We start from the raw sequence: 20555 nt of genomic DNA on the forward strand, positions 1-20555 counted from the left end.
GCAAGATTAGTCTTTCTGCATGGAATAAAATGCTTTAGTACTAATAAGGCTGGAGAACATCTATATGTTTACTGTAAGTAGATGACCAACTTGGCTTGGGTTGCCTGGAATTTTCCTGATTTTAAAATGAAAAGTCCCACATTCAGGGAAATCCCTAGGTTCTCGACAAATGAGTATGGTTGTTCACCCTAGATTTAGGGTTGCTGAACCTGCTCCTCTTCCCAGCTGTCCCCTTTCACAGGCTATAATAGGGCTGACTGTACACGGAATGAAGCAGGGCAAAGGCTAATAGAGTTTTGTCAAGAGAATGCACTTGTCATAGCAAACACCCTCTTCCAACAACACAAGAGAAGACTCTACACATGGACATCACCAGATGGTCAACACCAAAATCAGACTGATTATATTCTTTGCAGCCAAAGATGGACAAGCTCTATACAGTTAGCAAAAACAAGACCAGGAGCTGACTGTGGCTCAGATCATGAACTCCTTATTGCCAAATTCAGACTTAAATTGAAGAAAGTAGGGAAAACCACTAGACCATTCAGATATGACCTAAATCAAATCCCTTATGATTATACAGTGGAAGTGAGAAATCGATTTAAGGGACTAGATCTGATAGATAAAGTGCCTGATGAACTCTGGACGGAGGTTCGTGACATTGTCCAGGAGACAGGGACCAAGACCATCCCCATGGAAAAGAAATGCAAAAAAGCAAAATGGTTGTCTGAGGAGGACTTACAAATAGCTGTGAAAAGAAGAGAAGCGAAAAGCAAAGGAGAAAAGGAAAGATATAAGCATCTGAATGCAGAGTTCCAAAGAATAGCAAGGAGAGATAAGAAAACCTTCCTCAGCGATCAGTGCAAAGAAATAGAGGAAAACAACAGAATGGGAAAAACAAGAGATCTCTTCAAGAAGATTAGAGATACCAAGGGAACATTTCATGCAAAGATGGGCTCAATAAAGGACAGAAATGGTGTGGACCTAACAGAAGCAGAAGATATTAAGAAGAGGTGGCAAGAATACACAGAAGAACTGTACAAAAAAGAGCTTCATGACCAAGATGATCACAATGGCATGATCACTCATCTATAGCCAGACATCTTGGAATGTGAAGTCAAGTGGGCCTTAAAAATCATCGATACGAACAAAGCTAGTGGAGGTGATGGAATTCCAGTTGAGCTATTTCAAATCCTGAAAGATGATGCTGTGAAAGTGGTGCACTCAATATACCAGCAAATTTGGAAAACTCAGCAGTGGCCACAGGACTGGAAAAGGTCAGTCTTCATTCCAATCCCAAAGAAAGGGATTGCCAAAGAATGCTCAAACTACCGCACAATTGCACTCATCTCCCACGCTAGTAAAGTCATGCTCAAAATTCTCCAAGCCAGGCTTCAGCAATATGTGAACCGTGAACTGCCAGATGTTCAAGCAGGTTTTAGAAAAGGCAGAGGCACCAGAGATCAAATTGCCAACATCCGCTGGATCATGGAGAAAGCAAGAGAGTTCCAGAAAAACATCTATTTCTGCTTCATTGACTATGCCAAAGCCTTTGACTGTGTGGATCACAGTAAACTGTGGAACATTCTGAAAGAGATGGGAATCCCAGACCACCTCACCTGCCTCTTGAGGAACCTGTATGCAGGTCAGGAAGCAACAGTGAGAACTGGACATGGAACAACAGACTGGTTCCAAATAGGAAAAGGAGTCCGTCAAGGTTGTATATTGTCACCCTGCTTATTTAACTTCTATGCAGAGTACATCATGAGGAACGCTGGGCTGGAAGAAGCACAAGCTGGAATCAAGATTGCTGGGAGAAATATCAATATCCTCAGATATGCAGATGACACCACCCTTACAGCAGAAAGTGAAGAGGAACTCAAAAGCCTCTTGATGAAAGTGAAAGAGGAGAGTGAAAAGGTTGGCTTGAAGCTCAACATTCAGAAAACAAAGATCATGGCATCTGGTCCCATCACTTCATGGGAAATAGATGGAAAAACAGTGGAAACAGTGGCAGACTTTATTTTTTGGGCTCCAAAGTCACTGAGGATGCTGATTGCAGCCATGAAATTAAAAGACACTTACTCCTTGGAAGGAAAGTTATGACCAACCTAGATAGTATATTAAAAACCAGAGACATTACTTTGCCAACCAAGGTGCATCTAGTCGAGGCTATGGTTTTTCCTGTGGTTAGGTATGGATATGAGAGTTGGACTGTGAAGAAAGCTGATTGCCGAAGAATTGGTGCTTTTGAACTGTGGTGCTGGAGAAGACTCTTGAGAGTCCCTTGGATTGCAAGGAGATCCAACCAGTCCATTTTGAAGGAGATCGATCCTGGGTGTTCATTGGAAGGACTGATGCTAAAGCTGAAACTGCAATACTTTGGCCACCTCATGCGACAAGTTGACTTACTGGAAAAGACTCTGATGCTGGCAAGGATTGGGGGTGGGAGGAGAAGGGAATGACAGAAAATGAGATGGCTGAATGGTATCACCGACTCGATGTACATGAGTTTGAGTGAACTCCAGGAGTTGGTGATGGACAGGGAGGCCTGGCGTACTGTGATTCATGGGTCGCAAAGAGTCGGTCACGACTGAGCGACTGAACTGAACTGAACTATACAGGATTTCAAATCCATTCCTTGAGTCAAAACATTGTCCCATATTAAAATGTAAGCATCTTTGAGAGAGGTGACCCATTAAACTACTAAAGCTGGAAGCAGCATTCTACACAGCTAATCACTCCCTCCTCTTGAAACAATTGTCTTCTTCCTAATGGAAATGCAAATTAAGATCACAACAAGATAGCAATTTATTTTTACTTAATGTAAAAAATAGAGAAGACAAAAAATAAAGAATTCTGACAATACCAAGTGTTGAGAAGGACATGGAACACTAGGAATTTAATTTCCTGCTGGTGTGTACGTAGGTTGGTACACCTACTTTGAAAAATAATTAACTTATAAACATTCTCTTATAAAGTTGAACATGTGCAAACTGAAGTTAGTTTCACTTTAAGATGCCCTAGAGAAACTCCTCTATACTTGGGCCTCAGGAATCATTCACAAGAATTTCAGAGTAAAAAAAAAATTTTGGAAACCACCTAAGTGATAGCAATTAAGAGAATGGATAAATGAATTACGGTGTACTTATACAGGAGACAAGGCTTCCCTGATGGTTCAATTGGTAAAGAATCCACCTGCAACGCGGGAGACCTAGGTTCCATTGCTGGGTTGGGAAGACCCCTTGGAGGAGGGCATGGCAACCCACTCCAGAATTCTTGCCTGGAGAATCCCCATGGACAGAGGAGCCTGGTGGGCTACAAGGGATCGGAAAGAGCCAGACATAGCTGAAACCACTGAGCACACACACAGGAGACAATATGGAGAGTTCAGGAAAAGCTCCCTGGAACATAATCCATTAATAGTCCATCCTCTTTTCTCTCTCGTTATTATGTCCATTTTTTTTGGTCTCAGCTCTATGTTCATCTCTCTTTCCTCCAATAATCAAACTCACATCAATGAACTCAGATTGGGAAGCTCATCCACATCTACTGCATTGCCCCTTCTGGAAAGTCTGAATTTTATCCTGGGCTTCCTGATAGCAAGTGAACCACTGCTCTATTGGTGTGACTACTATTATTAGAGCAGGGAAATGTTCCCAACTGGGAGTGAGAAGAGTCACCCAAGGAAGGCCTCTGACCACCACCAAGGAGGAAAGAATAGAGATTATTCATTTAAAGTGCTTAACATAGTACCTGGCTCATATAAGAATTTGACAAAAACTTAATGTCATTAAACTAATAAGATTTTCATTTCTCTTAGTTTCCCTTTGCCTCCACTTTATTATTTTCCTTTCTATGAAGACTCTTTCTCTAGGCAAAATGTCCAAAGACATCTTGGTTTGCTTTTCCACGTTCTGCTCCAATATGTTCCAGTTACACCGTCTATCCCACTTCCCAAATCATGGAGGCAACACTGAGATGCAACCAGGTCCCTAGTCGGGATGTATTCAGGGGAACTGAGGGTCCTCTTTGAGCACCAAAAAAGCAAGTCGTAACTCTATATGCTTTTCAAACCATAAATATTCTTTGGCTTCATTTGTTCCTTTTCTGATACTCATACTGTGTGCAAAGCGTTTAGCACCATGACTTGTCTCCTTCTTAGTGAGAGTTCTTTTTTTCTGTTTTGGAGTTCTTACACTACCTACCAGATTTTAAATCTATTTAATAACAAATTCTGAAGATTCTCAGGATTATTATGGGGAAAATAAGGCAAAATAATTCTAATGTTCATTTAAAGTGAACACAAACATTGAATTATATGCCCACAAACTCATTGACAAATGTATTAAAGCATCAAAATCCTGTCTTTTCTCGAGGTCTTACCAAACAAGACAAAACATTTGCAAATCATATACCCATCAAGGGGTTAATATCCAAAATATATAAGGAACACATACAACTCAATGTAAAAAATGTGATTAAAAAACTGTCAGAGGACCTAAATAGATATTTTTTTCAAAGAAGACATACAGCTAGCCAACAGGCATATGAAAAGATGCTCAACATCAATGATCATCAGTTCAGTTCAGTTCAGTTCAGTCGCTCAGTTGTGTCCGACTCTTTGTGACCCCATGAATCACAGCACGCCAGGCCTCTCTGTCCATCACCAACTCCCGGAGTTCACTCAAACCCACCTCCATCGAGTTGGTGATGCCATCTCATTCTCTGTCGTCCCCTTCTCCTCCTGCCCCCAATCCCTCCCAGCATCAGAGTCTTTTCCAGTGGGAAATGCAAATCAAAACCACAGTGAGATAACACCTAATGGTGTTAAAAAGGCAAGATAACTGGTATCAAAAAGGCAAGAAATAGCAAGTGTTGGAGAGGATGTGGAGAAAAACTCTTGTGCACTATTGGTGGGAATGTGTATTGGTGCAGCCACTATGGAAAACAGTATGGTGCTTCCTCAAATGAAATAAAAGTAGCAATCCACTTCTGGGTATATATCCAAAGAATATGAAAATTTTTACATTTCCTAAGCAGCTGTGTCACCTCAGGCAGTTTATTTCAACACAAAGTACAGAGCAGGTTGTTAGAAGTTGGTGTCCTTATTTATTTATCAATCTACTTATTAAAGTGCTGATTTATGATATTATATTAGCTTCAGGGGTAAAGCATAATGATTCAATAGCTTTAGAATATTTTATACTCCATTATAAATTATTACAAGATAATGAACATAGTCTCTGCACTATACAATAGATCCTTGTTGCTTATCTATTATATATATATAGTAGTTTGTACATATAGTAATTTGTATCTGTTAACCCCATACTTCTAATTTATCCTTCCCCCCTTCTCTCTCCCCTTTGGTAGCCATTAGTTTGTTTTCTGTTTGTGGCAGAAGTTGGTTTTGAAGTAGTTAAGCTGATCTGTCCACAGATCACAGCACTAGAGAAAGCAGTTACTCTTCAACCTATTACTCATGTTTCAGGATTGAGACAAAAATAATTCTTACTGAATTTAGAAATCAAACTGTGATTATAGATTTCTAATAGCATAAATACTTATAGGAGCATAATGCATATTTCAAATGGCTAAAACATGGAATGTCTTTTTGTATGAGATGAGGAAGAAAAATGCAGTGCTCAGTAACTCTATCTTGAGAAAACAGCTAAATTCCCCAAGGGCACACAGAGCACATGTATAAAAACACACTAATATACACATACACCATCATCTTTTCCTCTGAGCACTCATCATTGATATACTCAGAAATAGCTGTTTGCTTGGACTTTCAGTATTTGCAAAATTACTCATCCATTGGGCCAGTTACGACTACACTTTATAATATTTCTAACTCAGAACTTTAGAAATTATTGAATTACCCACCATACAATAGCATTATTAGCTGGCTCAGGAAGATGATGAGCTGTCTAGAGTCATCTCTTGGTTTAGGAAGGAAAACACTTAACTCTAGAGACCTTAAATTTTGGCTCTTCTATTCACTAATCCTGTGAGTTTGAAGAAGTGTTTCATTGTTTCATACTTCTAGACAGAAATAATGAGTATCCTTTACCTCATAAGATTGTTGTAAGGATATATGGAAGTAACCAATGTCACCAACCAGACCACCTTACTTGCCTCCTGGAAACCTGTATGCAGGTCAAGAAGCAACAATTAGAACCAGACATGGAACCATGGAACAAGGGACTGGTTCCAAATTGGGAAAGGAGTGCATCAAGGCTATATATTGCTCCTTAGAAGAAAAGCTATGACAAACCTAGACAGCATATTAAAAAGCAGAGACATTATTTTGCTGATAAAGATCCAGGTGGGCAAAGCTATGGTTTTTCCAGTAGTCATGTATTGATGTGAGAGTTGGACCATAAAGCAGGCTGAGCACCGAAGAACTGATGCTTTTGAAACTTGGTGTTGGAGAAGACTCTTGAGAGTCCCTTGGACTGCAAAGAGATCCAACCAGTCCATCCTAAAGGAAATCAGTCCTGAATGTTCGTTGGAAGGACTGATGCTGAAGCTGAAGCTCCAATACTTTGGCCACCTGATGTGAAGAGCCGACTCACTGGAAAAGACCCTGATGCTGGGAAAGACTGAGGGCAGGAGAATAAGGGGGTGACAGAGGATGAGATGGTTGGATGGCATCATTGACTCAATCAACACGAGTTTGAACAAACTCCAGCAGACAGTGATGGACAGGGAGGCCTGGAGTGCTGCAGTCCATGGAGTCGCAAAGACTTGGACATGACTGAGGGACTGAACAACAATGAAAGTCTAAAATCAGATGATTTTAAAATTTTCTTCATAGAATACCTATTTCTTAATTTTCTGAGTTTTGGATTTTTTTTGTTGTAAAGAAGATGTGTTATTCACTTTAATTTTCTCAAAGGTTATCGCTGAGATAAGCTATTTTTCTTTAACAAATATTGCATTTTAACACATTTATTTTTGTCATTTATTGAGGCAAATATAGTACTTCCCTTTGACCAATTAATTTGATAAAATAAAATAACAATTTTCTGATAACTTACTAACCTTATTTGTTGGAAAAGTCATGCTCAAAAAATAAAACATTGCTATTTTAACATAATTTTGAATTTTTGGTGTGAATCGTGTATCTATAGTTTGTAATGAAATTAAGCTGAATGTTTATTTTTGGATCTTATATTTTACATTTAGATCATAGAAATTAGCAAGTTGTCCATATAGTTCTGAACTCATTAAGAACTTATGAGGTGTTTAAGAGAAACTGTACAGATTTTGATTCCATTGCCTTTTATAAATGTAACTTTTTAGCAGCATTTTCATTGCTCTCCTCTCAAGCTGCATCAGTGTGATTATTAACAGGTTTGCAGAAAATAGTGCATTTTATCTTTCACTCAAATATGCATTTAGGCCTGGTTTTGCCTTCTCTTTCCCAGTAAGTTCAGCAGCCTTGGGAACTTACCATGCCAGCACAAAAGCATCCCAAATGTGGCAGTCCTCTTTTTCAGGTACGCTTTCACCTCCTAGCTGGGGACTGCCATATGCATTGCCCCGACTGTCCACGGCGGCTGCTGCCTCCGCTCTGTCTCTATCTGTGCACTGTCTACCAGTAGTGAAGCTTGTGGCAGCTTTATGACGGCCTTTCTAGTTTCTACATTAATGTAGGCTTCTCTTTCTCCTCCTTCTGTAGCTTTTTTTCTGGGAGTCAGAGTTAAAGACTTGTTTTCATGCAACCCTTTCCCCCTAAAATGTCAATGCGCTATTCATTATTGAATTAACTGCTTTCCATCAACATTGGTGACAACACCAGGAATGCTGGGCTATATAATTGTAGTGGGTGTCAGGGAGGAGATTAATCAAAGCAGCTAGAATAAACAATCCTGGAACCACAAATATGCTGACACCCTTTTGGCCGAGGACTTGAGTAGCTTGGCATAGAGCTACTTTTTTTTTTTCACATTAGAAATAATGAAGAATGAGGAAAATCAGGGAGTAACACCACAGGTACTTTTTCTAGTATCCTTTCTTTCCTTTTTATTCTCTATCAATTAGTTGATTTTTAATTTTCAATACTGTTAATGAAAGTAAAGAATACGTATAAAAATAAAAATTTCAGGTAAGATGATGAGTCATGACATACAAAAGACCAAATGCTATAAATAAAGACAGTCTTCTGTTATCATTGGTTCTAATAGACAATTATATTAGAATTAATATATTCATATACATTTCCAAAAAATCTTCAGGCAATTAGAGTCATTGAGTGGTGCTGTTTTCTGACATAGCTTCCCTTTCCAGAACTATTGATGATATTTGGAATCCAAAATAGCCACGTCTTACTTCATGCCAAAGCTTTACCACAAAGTTATGTGTCAAGAAATTTAATTAACAGAAAATGACATATAACCGATATTATAAATGATTCAGAGAAGCTGAAATTCCCCAGGCTATCCAACTCTCATTCTTTGGGGGTATATTTCTCATTTTTCATCCTTATTTCCTGGCCATATTGCTGACCCTCTGAAGAGTCTTCTTTCATATTCCTCGTCCTCAGGGGTATTGCCTATAACCCAATAGGACCACGGCAACTTGACAGCCTGTATAGCATCCTCAAGAGTGTGCTTGGGTCCAAATAACTTTGAAAATTACTGAATTTGCATTTTGCAAAGCCAAATATTTCATCTTTATACTTTCTTTTCTTTTTACTGTGTTTTTTTTTTCTCCACCAAGAAGAATCACTTTTGGTTACCCATGAAATTTTTCTTCCTCACCAGTCAATCACTCCATCATTATAGAAGTTCCTATGCAGTATCACAGTTTCACTAGAGGGGACACAGCTACCAACTTGCTAAAATTATGGCAGAAATCGATTGTAAACTATGACAATATTGCATTAATAATAAGCCCAAGTCTTCATTTTCATGAATGTTAGAATGTTTGGACAACATTCTGTAGTTGCAGATTGTAGACATGAACAGTGATGGCAGAGGACAATAAATCTGTCCCTGCAGGGATCTAAGGATATAGTTAGAAGCAGCCTACTTATGAAGTTTGCCATTTTATCTTACCAGTCAGCTATGAGAAGCCATTGGAGTAATCAATTTTCATAGCAGTTTAGATAACAAAACTATTATTTACATATGCATACACACATATATTCACATCAAATTGTAGAAACATGTTTAATGACACATGAAAATAATAAGACATTTTTTATGATATGGTAAATGAATTAAGTAGATTACAAGGTAAATATACAAATGACTAAAATTATGAAAAAACTCAACCCCACTCCTAATAAGAAACATGCATTTTTAACTTTCAGTTCAGTTCAGTCGCTCAGTCATGTCCAACTCTTTGCGACCTCATGGACTTCAGCACACCAGGCCTCCCTGTCCTTCACCATCTCCTGGAGCTTGCTCAAACTCATGTCCATCAAGTCAGTGATTCCCATCCAACCATCTCATCCTCTGTCATCCCCTTTTCCTCTGCCTTCAATCTTTCCCAGCATCAGGGTCTTTTCAAATGAGTCAGTTCTTCGCATCAGGTGGCCAAAGTATTGGAGCTTCAGCTTCAGCATCAGTCCTTCCAGTGAATATTCAGGATTGATTTCCTTTAGGATTGACTTTTTGGTCTTCCTGCTGTCCAAGGGGCTCTCAAGAGTCTTCTCCAACACCACAGTTCAAAAGCATCAATTCTTTGGTGCTCAGCCATCTTTATGGTCCAACTCTCACATTGATACATGACTACTGGAAAAACCATATGGACCTTTGTTGGCAAAAAAAATGTCTTTGGTTTTTAATACACTGTCTAGGTTTGCCATAGCTTTTCTTCCAAGAAGCAAGCATCTTTTAATTTCATGGCTGTTGGCACTGCCTGCAGTGATTTTGGAGCTCAAGAAAATAAAGTGTATCACTGTTTCCATTGTTTCCCCATCTATTTGCCAGGAAGTGATGGGACTGGATGCCATGATCTTCGTTTTGTGTATGTTGAGTTTTAAGTCAGCTTTTTCACTCTCCTCTTTTACCTTCATCAACAGGATTTTTAGTTCCTTTTCTCTTTCTGCCATTAAAGATGTGTCATCTACGTGTCTGAGGTTATTGATATTTTCCCAGCAATCTTGATTCCAACTTGTGCTCCATCCAGCCCAGTATTTCACATGATGTATTTTGTATATAAGGTAAATAAGCAGGGTGAAAATAGGCAGCTTTGACATACCCCTTTTCCAATTTGGAACCAGTTTCTGTCCTGTTCTAACTATTGCTTCTTGACCTGCATATAGGTTTCTCAGGAAGCAGGTAAGGTAGTCTGATATTCCCATCTCTGCAAGAATTTTCCACAGTTGGTTGTGATCCATACAGTCAAAGGCTTTAGCATAGTCAATGAAGCAGAAGTAGTTGTTTTTCTGGAACTCTCTTGCTTTTCCTATGATCCAATGGATATTGGCAATTTAGAAGCTCTTTATGAACTCTTATGGAAAGATCTCCAAGATGTATTAAGTTAAATAAAAAACAGGGTACAGAACAATATACATAATAAGCTTAATTTGTGTTACAAAAATGGCAACAATCTTTATTTGTGTTGACCTGTATGTTGACAAGACACTTCAAAAGAAATTAAGAACGATAATTCCCTGGATGGAAATTCATCAAAATGTTTGAGCCTTTATAAATGCTGGAAATATGGGTGATTAAAGAAATTGTTAGAATTTTCACCATACTCTGTAATTTACTCGTAAAGTTTTAAATGATTTCCAAGGAAGATTAACCAAGTTTATGTGTAACATTTAGTAATCCAGATGTATGTACTTATGAATAATAGCAGCAGGGGATGAGTACTGTGGAAAGTCTATGGGCTTGTTCTCTTATTAACATTGCCACATCCCTCCAGGCTCAATAATTTATGTTAAAACCCTTAGACCAATTGGAAAAATTCCAAATCGCTGCAAAATAGGAGTCAGCAAGGCAAAATGCAAGGAAACGTGAGAATGAAGTAGGCCCATCGACACTTTGACTTATCCAGAGATGAGTACCTATGATTGTCACTCCCAGGCAAAGCCCCACACCTTGGAAGAAATTTCTTATGGAGGAAATTTTGGGGTTATCCCCATGGAAGCAGTTTCTTGAGAGTTTATAAAAGCAACCACCTTTGAATAGCATTTGATTTTAAGTTAAATAAAAATGAAACATACATTCCATAGGACTTCCTCTGTGTTCCAGTGGCTAAGACTCCTATGATCCCAATGCAGGGGACCCAGGTTCAATCCCTGGTCAGGGAACTAGATCTCACATGCTGCAACTAAGAGTTTGCATGCCGCAACTAAAGATTTATGCTGCCAAATAAATATTTTAAAAAATGAAACATACATTCCAGAAAAAGTGCATAAACAAAACTTCCTGGTTTTATGAGTAATTTTAAAGCAAACATTCATGCTACTACCTATCACTGAACTGAAGAAATATGCCATTTCCTCAGAAGTACTTCCATGTGTCCCTTCTTGATCATATTCCTTTCTTTCCCTTGAGAGATAATCATAGTGTTCACTTTCACGGTGACTACTTCTTTGCTTGAAGTTGTAGTATTACTACCTATTTATGGAATTAATACTTTCTTCTTTTCTAAATACCACAAAATGTTTTCCAGTGTGGCTTTATCAATGTTTGCTTGTGCTGCTGCTGCTGCTAAGTCACTTCAGTCGTGTCTGACTCTGTGCGACCACATAGCCAGCAGCCCATCAGGCTCCTCTGTCCCTGGGATTCTCCAGGCAAGAATACTGGAGTGGGTTGCCATTTCTTTCTCTAATGCATGCTTGCATGCTAAATTACTTCAGTTGTGTCTGATTCTGTGCGACCCTATGGACAGCAGCCTACCAGGCTCCTCTGTCCACAGGATTCTCTAGGCAAGAATACTGGAGTGGGTTGCCGTATGCTTCTAGCAGTCTACAATAGGTTCTTCACCAAAAGTTCTAAATGCTTAGCTTAGTCAGACTTCTGAACATTGGTGAGTCTAATGAGTAGGCAGGAAGTTTTCATTATGGATTTAATTTGCACTTTACTGGTGACAATTGAAGTTTTGTGCCTCCTAATAAATAAATTGGTCATTTAGATATCTCTTTTTGTGAGGCACATGTTCAACACTTATGCCCATTCTTTGACTGGGTTATCTTTCTTTAAAAGTGTTTAATTTAATCCATGTATTGATAAGAGTCTAAATGATAAATGATCAGGGTTAGAGGTTAACCATGCAGCCAGAAGGCAAATGTAGCAAACTAAGATTTTCACAAAATCTTTTAGTATAATTATCTGGCAGAAGTTATTCATCAGACAAGATGGGCCTAAACATTTGCCCACCACACTGTCTGCTGCCGGTCTGCCAACCATCTGCCAACGACATGTACTCAGATCAATGAGTGATGCTAACTGCAGTAGATAACATTCACTAGATTCTTTGCAATGTGCGTGGCACTAGCTAAGCACATATCTTAATTACTTCTCTCAACACCTCTATATGCACTATTAGTCTTAGAAGCTTGAATGACTTGACCATTATGACTCAATTTGAGAATGATGTAGCTGGGAGTTGATCCCTCATTTAACTGGAGCCTATGCTCTTACCCTAATTATTAATTTGTCTCAAAGCAAAGTTTCCTTAAGGTTTCAAATTTGGAATTATCATGTATTGTGGAAATTGCAATCATTAGTTTTAATAAAAGAGAAAATAATGTAACTATGTGCTTAGTTTAGAACTGGTAGAATTTAAGTTGCATAAAAATATATCATAATGCATTATGGCAGATACTGACAAAAACAAAATAGGTTGGCATAAAGCTTACACTTCTGTTTGTAAGACTATATTTGCATGGCAAATATGGACTCTTTCAACTTGTTACTGCATCTGTAAACATTTTATACATCTTGAATAGATAAAATCAGATTCTCTTAATCTAGGCTCATATTTTAGGTTAAAATTATAGAAAAAACAATAGCAGCAAACCTAACCATGAGTCCAATAGCAGTTACCCTAAATTCTTGAAAGGTAACTTGAAGGACAGAAATGGTATGGACCTAACAGAAGCAGAAGATATTAAGAAGAGGTGGCAAGAATACACAGAAGAACTGTACAAAAAAGATCTTCACGACCAAGATAGTCATGATAACGTGATCACTGACCTACAGCCAGACATCTTGGAATGTGAAGCCAAGTGGGCCTTAGAAAGCATTACTACGAACAAAGCTAGTGGTGGTGATGGAATTCCAGTTGAGCTTTCAAGATTTGAATCTTGAAAGATGATGCTGTGAAAGTGGTGCACTCAATATGCCAGCAAATCTGGAAAACTCAGCAGGGGCCACAGGACTGGAAAAGGTCAGTCTTCATTCCAATCCCAAAGAAAGGGAATGCCAAAGAATGCTCAAACTACCGCACAATTGCACTCATCTCACACGCTAGTAAAGTCATGCTCAAAATTCTCCAAGCCAGACTTCAGCAATATGTGAATCGTGAACTCCCAGATGTTCAAGCAGGTTTTAGAAAAGGCAGAGGAACCAGAGATCAAATCGCCAACATCCGCTGGATCATGGAGAAAGCAAGAGAGTTCCAGAAGAGCATCTATTTCTGCTTCATTGACTATGCCAAAGCCTTTGACTGTGTGGATCACAATAAACTGTGGAACATTCTGAAAGAGATGGGAATCCCAGACCACCTGACCTGCCTCTTGAGAAACCTGTATGCAGGTCAGGAAGCAATAGTCAGAACTGTACATGGAACAACAGACTGGTTCCAAATAGGAAAAGGAGTGCGTCAAGGCTGTATATTGTCACCTTGCTTATTTAACTTCTATGCAGAGTACATCATGAGGAACGCTGGGCTGGAAGAAGCACAGGATGGAATCAAGATTGCCGGGAGAAATATCAATAATCTCAGATATGCAGATGACACTACCCTTATGGCAGAAAGTGAAGAGGAACTCAAAAGCCTCTTGATGAAAGTGAAAGAGGAGAGTGAAAAGGTTGGCTTGAAGCTCAACATTCAGAAAACAAAGATCATGGCATCTGGTCCCATCACTTCATGGGAAATAGATGGAAAAACAGTGGAAACAGTGTCAGACTTTATTTTTGGGGGCTCCAAAATCACTGCAGATGCTGATTGCAGCCATGAAATTAAAAGACACTTACTCCTCGGAAGGAAAGTTATGACCAACCTTGATAATATATTAAAAAGCAGAGACATTACTTTGCCAACCAAGGTCCGTCTAGTCAAGGCTATGGTTTTTTCCCGTGGTCAGGTATGGATGTGAGAGTTGGACTGTGAAGAAAGCTGAGCGCCGAAGAATTGAGCGCTTTTGAACTGCGGTGTTGGAGAAGACTCTTGAGAGTCCCTTGTACCGCAAGGAGATCCAACCAGTCCATTCTAAGGGAGATCGATCCTGGGTGTTCATTGGAAGGACTGATGCTAAAGCTGAAACTACAATACTTTGGCCACCTCATGCGACGAGTTGACTCACTGGAAAAGACTCTGATGCTGGGAAAGGTTGGGGGCGGGAGGAGAAGGGGACGACGGAGAATGAGATGGCTGGATGGCATCACTGGTTCTGTGGACATGAATTTGAGTGAACTCCGGGAGCTGGTGATGGACAGGGAGGCCTGGCGTGCTGTGATTCATGGGGTCACGGAGAGTCGGACATGACTGAGCAACTGAACTCAACTGAACTTGAAAGGGCGGTCTAAAACATTGAGTCTCAGAGGGACTTTTATTCGTTCAGTTCAGTTCAGTCTCTCAGTCGTGTCTGACTCTTTGCAATCCCATGAATCACAGCACGTCAGGCCTCCCTGTCCATCACCAACTCCTGGAGTTCACTCAAACTCACCTCCATCGAGTCAGTGATGCCATCCAGCCATCTCATTCTCTGTCATCTCCTTCTCCTCCTGCCCCCAATTCCTCCCAGCATCAGAGTCTTTTCCAGTGAGTCAACTCTTCACATGAGGTGGCCAAAGTATTGGAGCTTCAGCTTTAGCATCAGTCCTTCCAATGAACACCCAGGATCGATCTCCTTCAAAATGGACTGCTCGGATCTCCTTGCAGTCCAAGGGACTCTCAAGAATCTTCTCCAACACCATAGTTCAAAAGCATCAATTCTTCGGTACTCATCCCTCTTCACAATCCAACTCTCACATCCATTCATGACCACTGGAAAAACCATAGCTTTGACTAGACGGACCTTGGTTGGCAAAGTAATGTCTCTGCTTTTTAATATGCTGTCTAGGTTGGTCATAAGTTTCCTTCCAAGGAGTAAGCGTCTTTTAATTTCATGGCTGCAATCATTAGTAAGCATAAAACAGCAAAGTGTTTAAAGGTGAAACACTAAACACTACAGTTTCTTGGATGAGATCATAGACATCTATGAGAAAAGAAACCTTTATTTCCAAGTTAAAATTTGAATTTGTTATAAGACAGAAGAACTGTGCTTATTTGAAACAAAAAGTTGAATAAAGGTAATCAGACTTTGAAAAGATCACAAGAGCTAAGAACTGAGCTCCAGTTCATGAAGTTAATGGCAATTTCTGAAGCAGTTTATATAAAGAGCTTTATTTCAGAGGGCCACCCCACCTTTGAGGGAACCTTCTGCTTGAACATGTTCATGGGTCCTGAACAGCTTGTAAAGCTGTGCTCTTTCTCTTTCTGTGACTCTGCTCAGGCTTGTAGTTACATTTGAAAGAAAAATGTTCACTATTGCCTAGGCCGAGCGTTAATCCTCCCACTGCTTGATTGATTAAATCCCGCTGTCTGTGTCTGGAAGGCAAAGTCTGAGCTTTACATACTGCTTTCTAATAAGCCACATTTCAGTGTTCCATGGGACAGGTGCAGCAGGATTTTGGACCCTCAGTGTAGGGGGCCAACAAGTACAGTTCTTCATTTTACCATTTAAGAAGTTCAGAGGTCTGTAGTGATTACTCTATCTAATGAATTTGTTTCAATAAAAATATCTTTCATATGGCACTGGATAGCTTGCAAAGTGAGAATATATTATCTTGTTTGCTGTTCAAAACGATTGTTTACTTTAAGTAGTGCCTTGTTATGTTCCATTTAACAAACAGGGGAGACTGATCTTGCCTAGTGTCACATACCTAGTAACTGGCAATCTTGTAATTAAACCCAGATTTTCTGGATCCTAACCAGTGGTCTTTTTCAATTCCCTTAATAAACCCAAGATTGGAATATAGAAGTCTTTCAAAAGGAATCACATTATCAATGTGCTTTGAGTCCAGAAAACTGGTGTAATATAAATGTCATATTGCTGCTCACTTGGAACAAAACAAAGAAAAGGCCATTTTAATGTTGCCTCTAAGACAAGAACTCTTGGAAAAATATGCCAAAATAGCTTCAAAAAACCCTAAACGTGACTAGGCAAGTCCCTGGAAGAGAGGTAGGTCTTCCTGTTGGGGACCTGTAACTCTTATGGTCTCAATGTGCTAGCCTTGCCTTCCATGCATTTCACATGCACAGGTATTTTTCCAGCTGAAAAATCCTGGAAGATAGGTGTTTTGGTTTAGTTTTCCCCAGAGACAGATCTTGAGATAAATATTAAAGTTCAAATGACTTATTTGGAAGGAGAAACAACATTAGGGCGTGCATATCAAATGCTGTGTCACTGAGCCAGCTATCACCAGGGTGACTGGAGCTTAACTGTAAGAGGAAACCCTGAACACAGTAAACACACACCCCACAGAGACATCCCACCTGAAGGGTGAGGGAGCTGGCGTGTTCATATGCTAATTCCCATCAGTCATTTTTTGAGAACTGCTGGGAATAAGGGTTGGTGTTAATTTCCTCACTCTCTGGCATGCTGTGCAAGAGGGCAAAGTAGCATTCTATAGATGAAGAAGATATTTCAAGGAAAAGAAATATAGACATTGGCAGGGCAAAGTAACTGGTTTTTTAGCATTCATTTGGTTCATCGGCAGGAGAAATATGGAAGTGCACCCAAATGACCCAGGTCTTAAATTATAAAACTTTTCATTCAAAGTCCAGAATAGTATTTGGTACATAATAGTTCCCTCATAACTATGGACATACCAACCTGAAATCAGAGTGGTTGTGAGAAATACTTACAGATACAAATTAAATCCTGATCAGCAAAAGAACATGGAAAGAAAGAAGGAACAAGAGAAGGCAGAGAAGGCAAAGAAGGCACTGGGAGTCATCTCTACTCACACTTTCTCATAAATCTTGTTGGGATGCTCAGGCCATTCGATCATGCACACCACTCTGTTGGGCATGGTCTCCGTGGTTGAATAGTAGCCCTGGGGGAAGGCCAGGAGGAGAGCCAGGATCCAGATGACACAGATGACCACCTTGGTGGCTGTGGCCGACAACCTGGGCTGGAGGGGGTGGATGATGGCCATGTACCTTGAATGGAGAAGAAAGGACAAAATTCCAATTTGGTCACCAAAATCTGCATTAGTGATTATGCATTGTTCCTGCCCAGTGAAAAATTCCTTAGAAATCCTTTGAGTCCTGTTGATTTTTGTGACTATTCTAACCTTAAGCTTTGTGATTTTTATGACATGAATGCAAAAATCTGTAAGAAAAATCAGCCAGGTATTTTAATATTTTATAATACATCTAGCAATATCCAAGGAGAGAAATTTTCATCCTTGTAACTCTTATGCTAGGCACATGATGCCCCAGTATAGGCGGTGGCTTATAGCAAAATCAGAAAAATAACAATTTGTGAATTTATTGAACATAAAGTCTATCTTTAACTTTTTTAGATTAAGGAATAATCATGATAGAAATAGTAGTTTTTAAAGTCCTGGTATGACAATTTAAAAGGCTAGCAATCCTGTACAGGTCTATACAATTTGAAGGCAAGTGAATGTGTATGAATGAGAAAGCAGTGGCCTAAAGCCAACAAAAAGCAATAGTTCTTGGAGAAAACTTCACCAGTTCAGTGTGTGGTTTAAAAAAAGTATGCTTCATGAAAAGAAAGAGACTCTCCACCTTCTGAGACAGACATACTTTTGCATATTAAAGGCTAGGGTGGATGAAACCTTTTTCAGGAAGAGTGAAGGAAAATGAAGGATGACTTCAGGCCTGGAGCCATTTCTCCATCTCTTGCTTGGGATTGAGCACTGAATGGTGTCATCTGAATGAGTGCCCACATCCAGATTTGTGTGTTGCTTTTCAAGTTCAGCAGAGATTTTAGAAATAACAAATATTCCAATCAGCATTTCATATCAGTTATAATCATATCAATTCTGCCTACTGCATTTAAAAAGTCAAATACCTTTTAAAGAATAGGTTTAGCCCAGTCCCATAACACTACTACCCTGGGCTACTGAGGTGTATGGTGAGCAGGAACCAAGCAGCTTGGGGTTGAACATAGTCCATGCCCCTTCTGGGGTGCTGCTCCCTTCCCCCATGTTGTAAGGATTCCTGCCTGGAAGTCAGGAAGCTTGTTCTTGAGAGGGTGCTAGACTCAAAATGGCCACTGTCAAGTGCTCCTACCTTACTGGTCTAGATACAGAGTCCTCACAGGGGGAAGAGGAGCCATGCCTCACATCCTTCCCCATCCCTTGTTGCTATTTTGCACTCTTAATACCTGCAAATAACTACTGTCTACACTGAAAAACAATTTCCTTTCTTGCAAAGTTCACGGATCCATCCCTTTGAATTATGTCTTATACTGCCTTTGGGATTTAAATATCCAAGAAAATCTCAGAATCATGCATTTAATTCTCTGACATGCAGGTGTTTCTGACTTCCACGGGACTGAAAAGTCAATGGAGACAGAAATGAGCAGACAAATAGAATAGCTGCCAGCTGGCTCCATATAATTCTCTTTTACAGTGTTTGGAATCTAGAATCTCTAGGCTGCCTAGAATCTCCAATTCCTCCTTCCCCCAAATCCCCACCTCTGATAACCACAAATATGATCATTTTTTTCTATGAGTTTGCTTCTGTTTGTTTCTGAAGTATAATTGACCTACAACACTATGTTCATTCTTGGTTATGCAATACTGTGATTGGATATTTCTGTGCAGTTTAAAATGATAACCTTAAGAAATCTAGCTACAACGTGTCACATACAAATATATTACATAATTATTGACTCCCCGCACCATATATTTTATACCCATGTCTCTATTCTTGCTTAAATATTACAGTCATTGTGCCCCTCCTTTCCCAAACACAGTGTCAGCATGACCCTGAAAACTTTATCACTTATTTGGGAAATAAAATTGTCTTAATAAAAAGACACTAAGGGGAAGTAGTCTTGAAGTAAAGAGAGGATTGAATCAGAAAGAGACTTGCAAAAGATATTGTGGTGGAGGTGAGTAATAATCTATAAATCTCTGGGGATGTTTCCTTGGTTGAGTTGGTGGCTATAAAGTCTGTCACTCAGCTGCCAACTACAGAGCATCAAAAGGGCAAAAACAACTCTCAACATGCAGTGAATCAAACATTGTCTGGCTACTTCCAAGGGAGGTTCAGTGTACTGCAGACCTGATGACATTCCATACTTGCGGTGGTATTCTAAAAAGAATCTTGAGAAGTCTTGAATTCTCTCCTGATTCTGCCTCTTTTTCGCTGTCTGACAGCAATAAACTCTTGGTTTCCTCTTAGGTCATGGAATGGTTGTGGCAACCCTGGAATCAGAGCCAAAAGAGGTGGATTTGTGCAATTACTCTTGTCTTCTTTCAAATTTGGTCAATGGCTGAACCTGGATAGTCATGGCTAGTGTCTTTTGGAGTGTTTACATTACTGTTGTAGAATTGTTTACTAAAGCATTTCCCAGAGGAAAGATCTTTCATCTCCAAAGCTGGACCTGCAGCCATGAAGATGCCTGTCTCAGCTTCAACATCTCCCAGGCTCCTGCTTTCACTGTGGCTGTGCATTCTCAGACTTCACAGGAGCTTAGGGAGACTGCATAAGGGAGAACACAGTAATTACACCATCCCTTTTGGATGTTATCTCAAATACAAAGTTTTAATTTACTTTTAACTCAGAACAAATGTTAAAACATAAGTAAATGTAATCTAACACTCATCCTCATGCCCAACCTGGTGATATACCACTCAGAATGTAATGTGACTGGGGCTTAATGGGGATTGTATCAGCGTATTGGTGCTGTAGCTCCAAATAGGTGGCAGAAAGACATATTTTATTTTTACTGCAAAAACTGCAATTTGGAAGCCCATTTCAGTTAACTCTGCCATTTCTTGAGTGTAGGAGATATTTCAGTGACAGATGAAAGTATTGTACATAGAAAGCCAGAGGGAAAAAAAAGATAAACTTTTAAAGTCAAACATATTTTTTAACTTGTATGAAATAGAGCTATTTATAAATCTCTCTCCTCTCCTTTCTTTTTTCCTTTCTTCTTTCTTTTTCAGTTCTCACTTCTGGAGCTTATGTGACACACTTCTTTCTTAATAACCTCAAGTCTAGTACCACTTGGATGACTTGTCTGCAGATGGGTGCATATTTTCTTTCTAGCAGTCCATTTGTAGTTTGGATTCCATTAACATATTCTTATATATTTATTTGTAACCACC

General features: G+C 39.5%; 1 protein-coding gene across 1 annotated transcript in view; it reads right to left on the reverse strand.

Annotated features, from left to right (window-relative positions):
- TACR1 (tachykinin receptor 1) overlaps nt 1–20555 on the reverse strand; it is a 178278-nt gene that overhangs the window by 62018 nt on the left and 95705 nt on the right. The window contains exon 2 of the mRNA XM_055400696.2: nt 17212–17406. Within this exon, the coding sequence (XP_055256671.2) occupies nt 17212–17406 (195 nt within the window). The remainder of the gene's footprint in view (nt 1–17211; nt 17407–20555) is intronic.

Source organism: Moschus berezovskii, chromosome 11 (assembly GCF_049115385.1).
Source record: "Moschus berezovskii isolate FMDL1 chromosome 11, NW_MosBer_1.0, whole genome shotgun sequence".
Taxonomy (NCBI): domain Eukaryota; kingdom Metazoa; phylum Chordata; class Mammalia; order Artiodactyla; family Moschidae; genus Moschus; species Moschus berezovskii.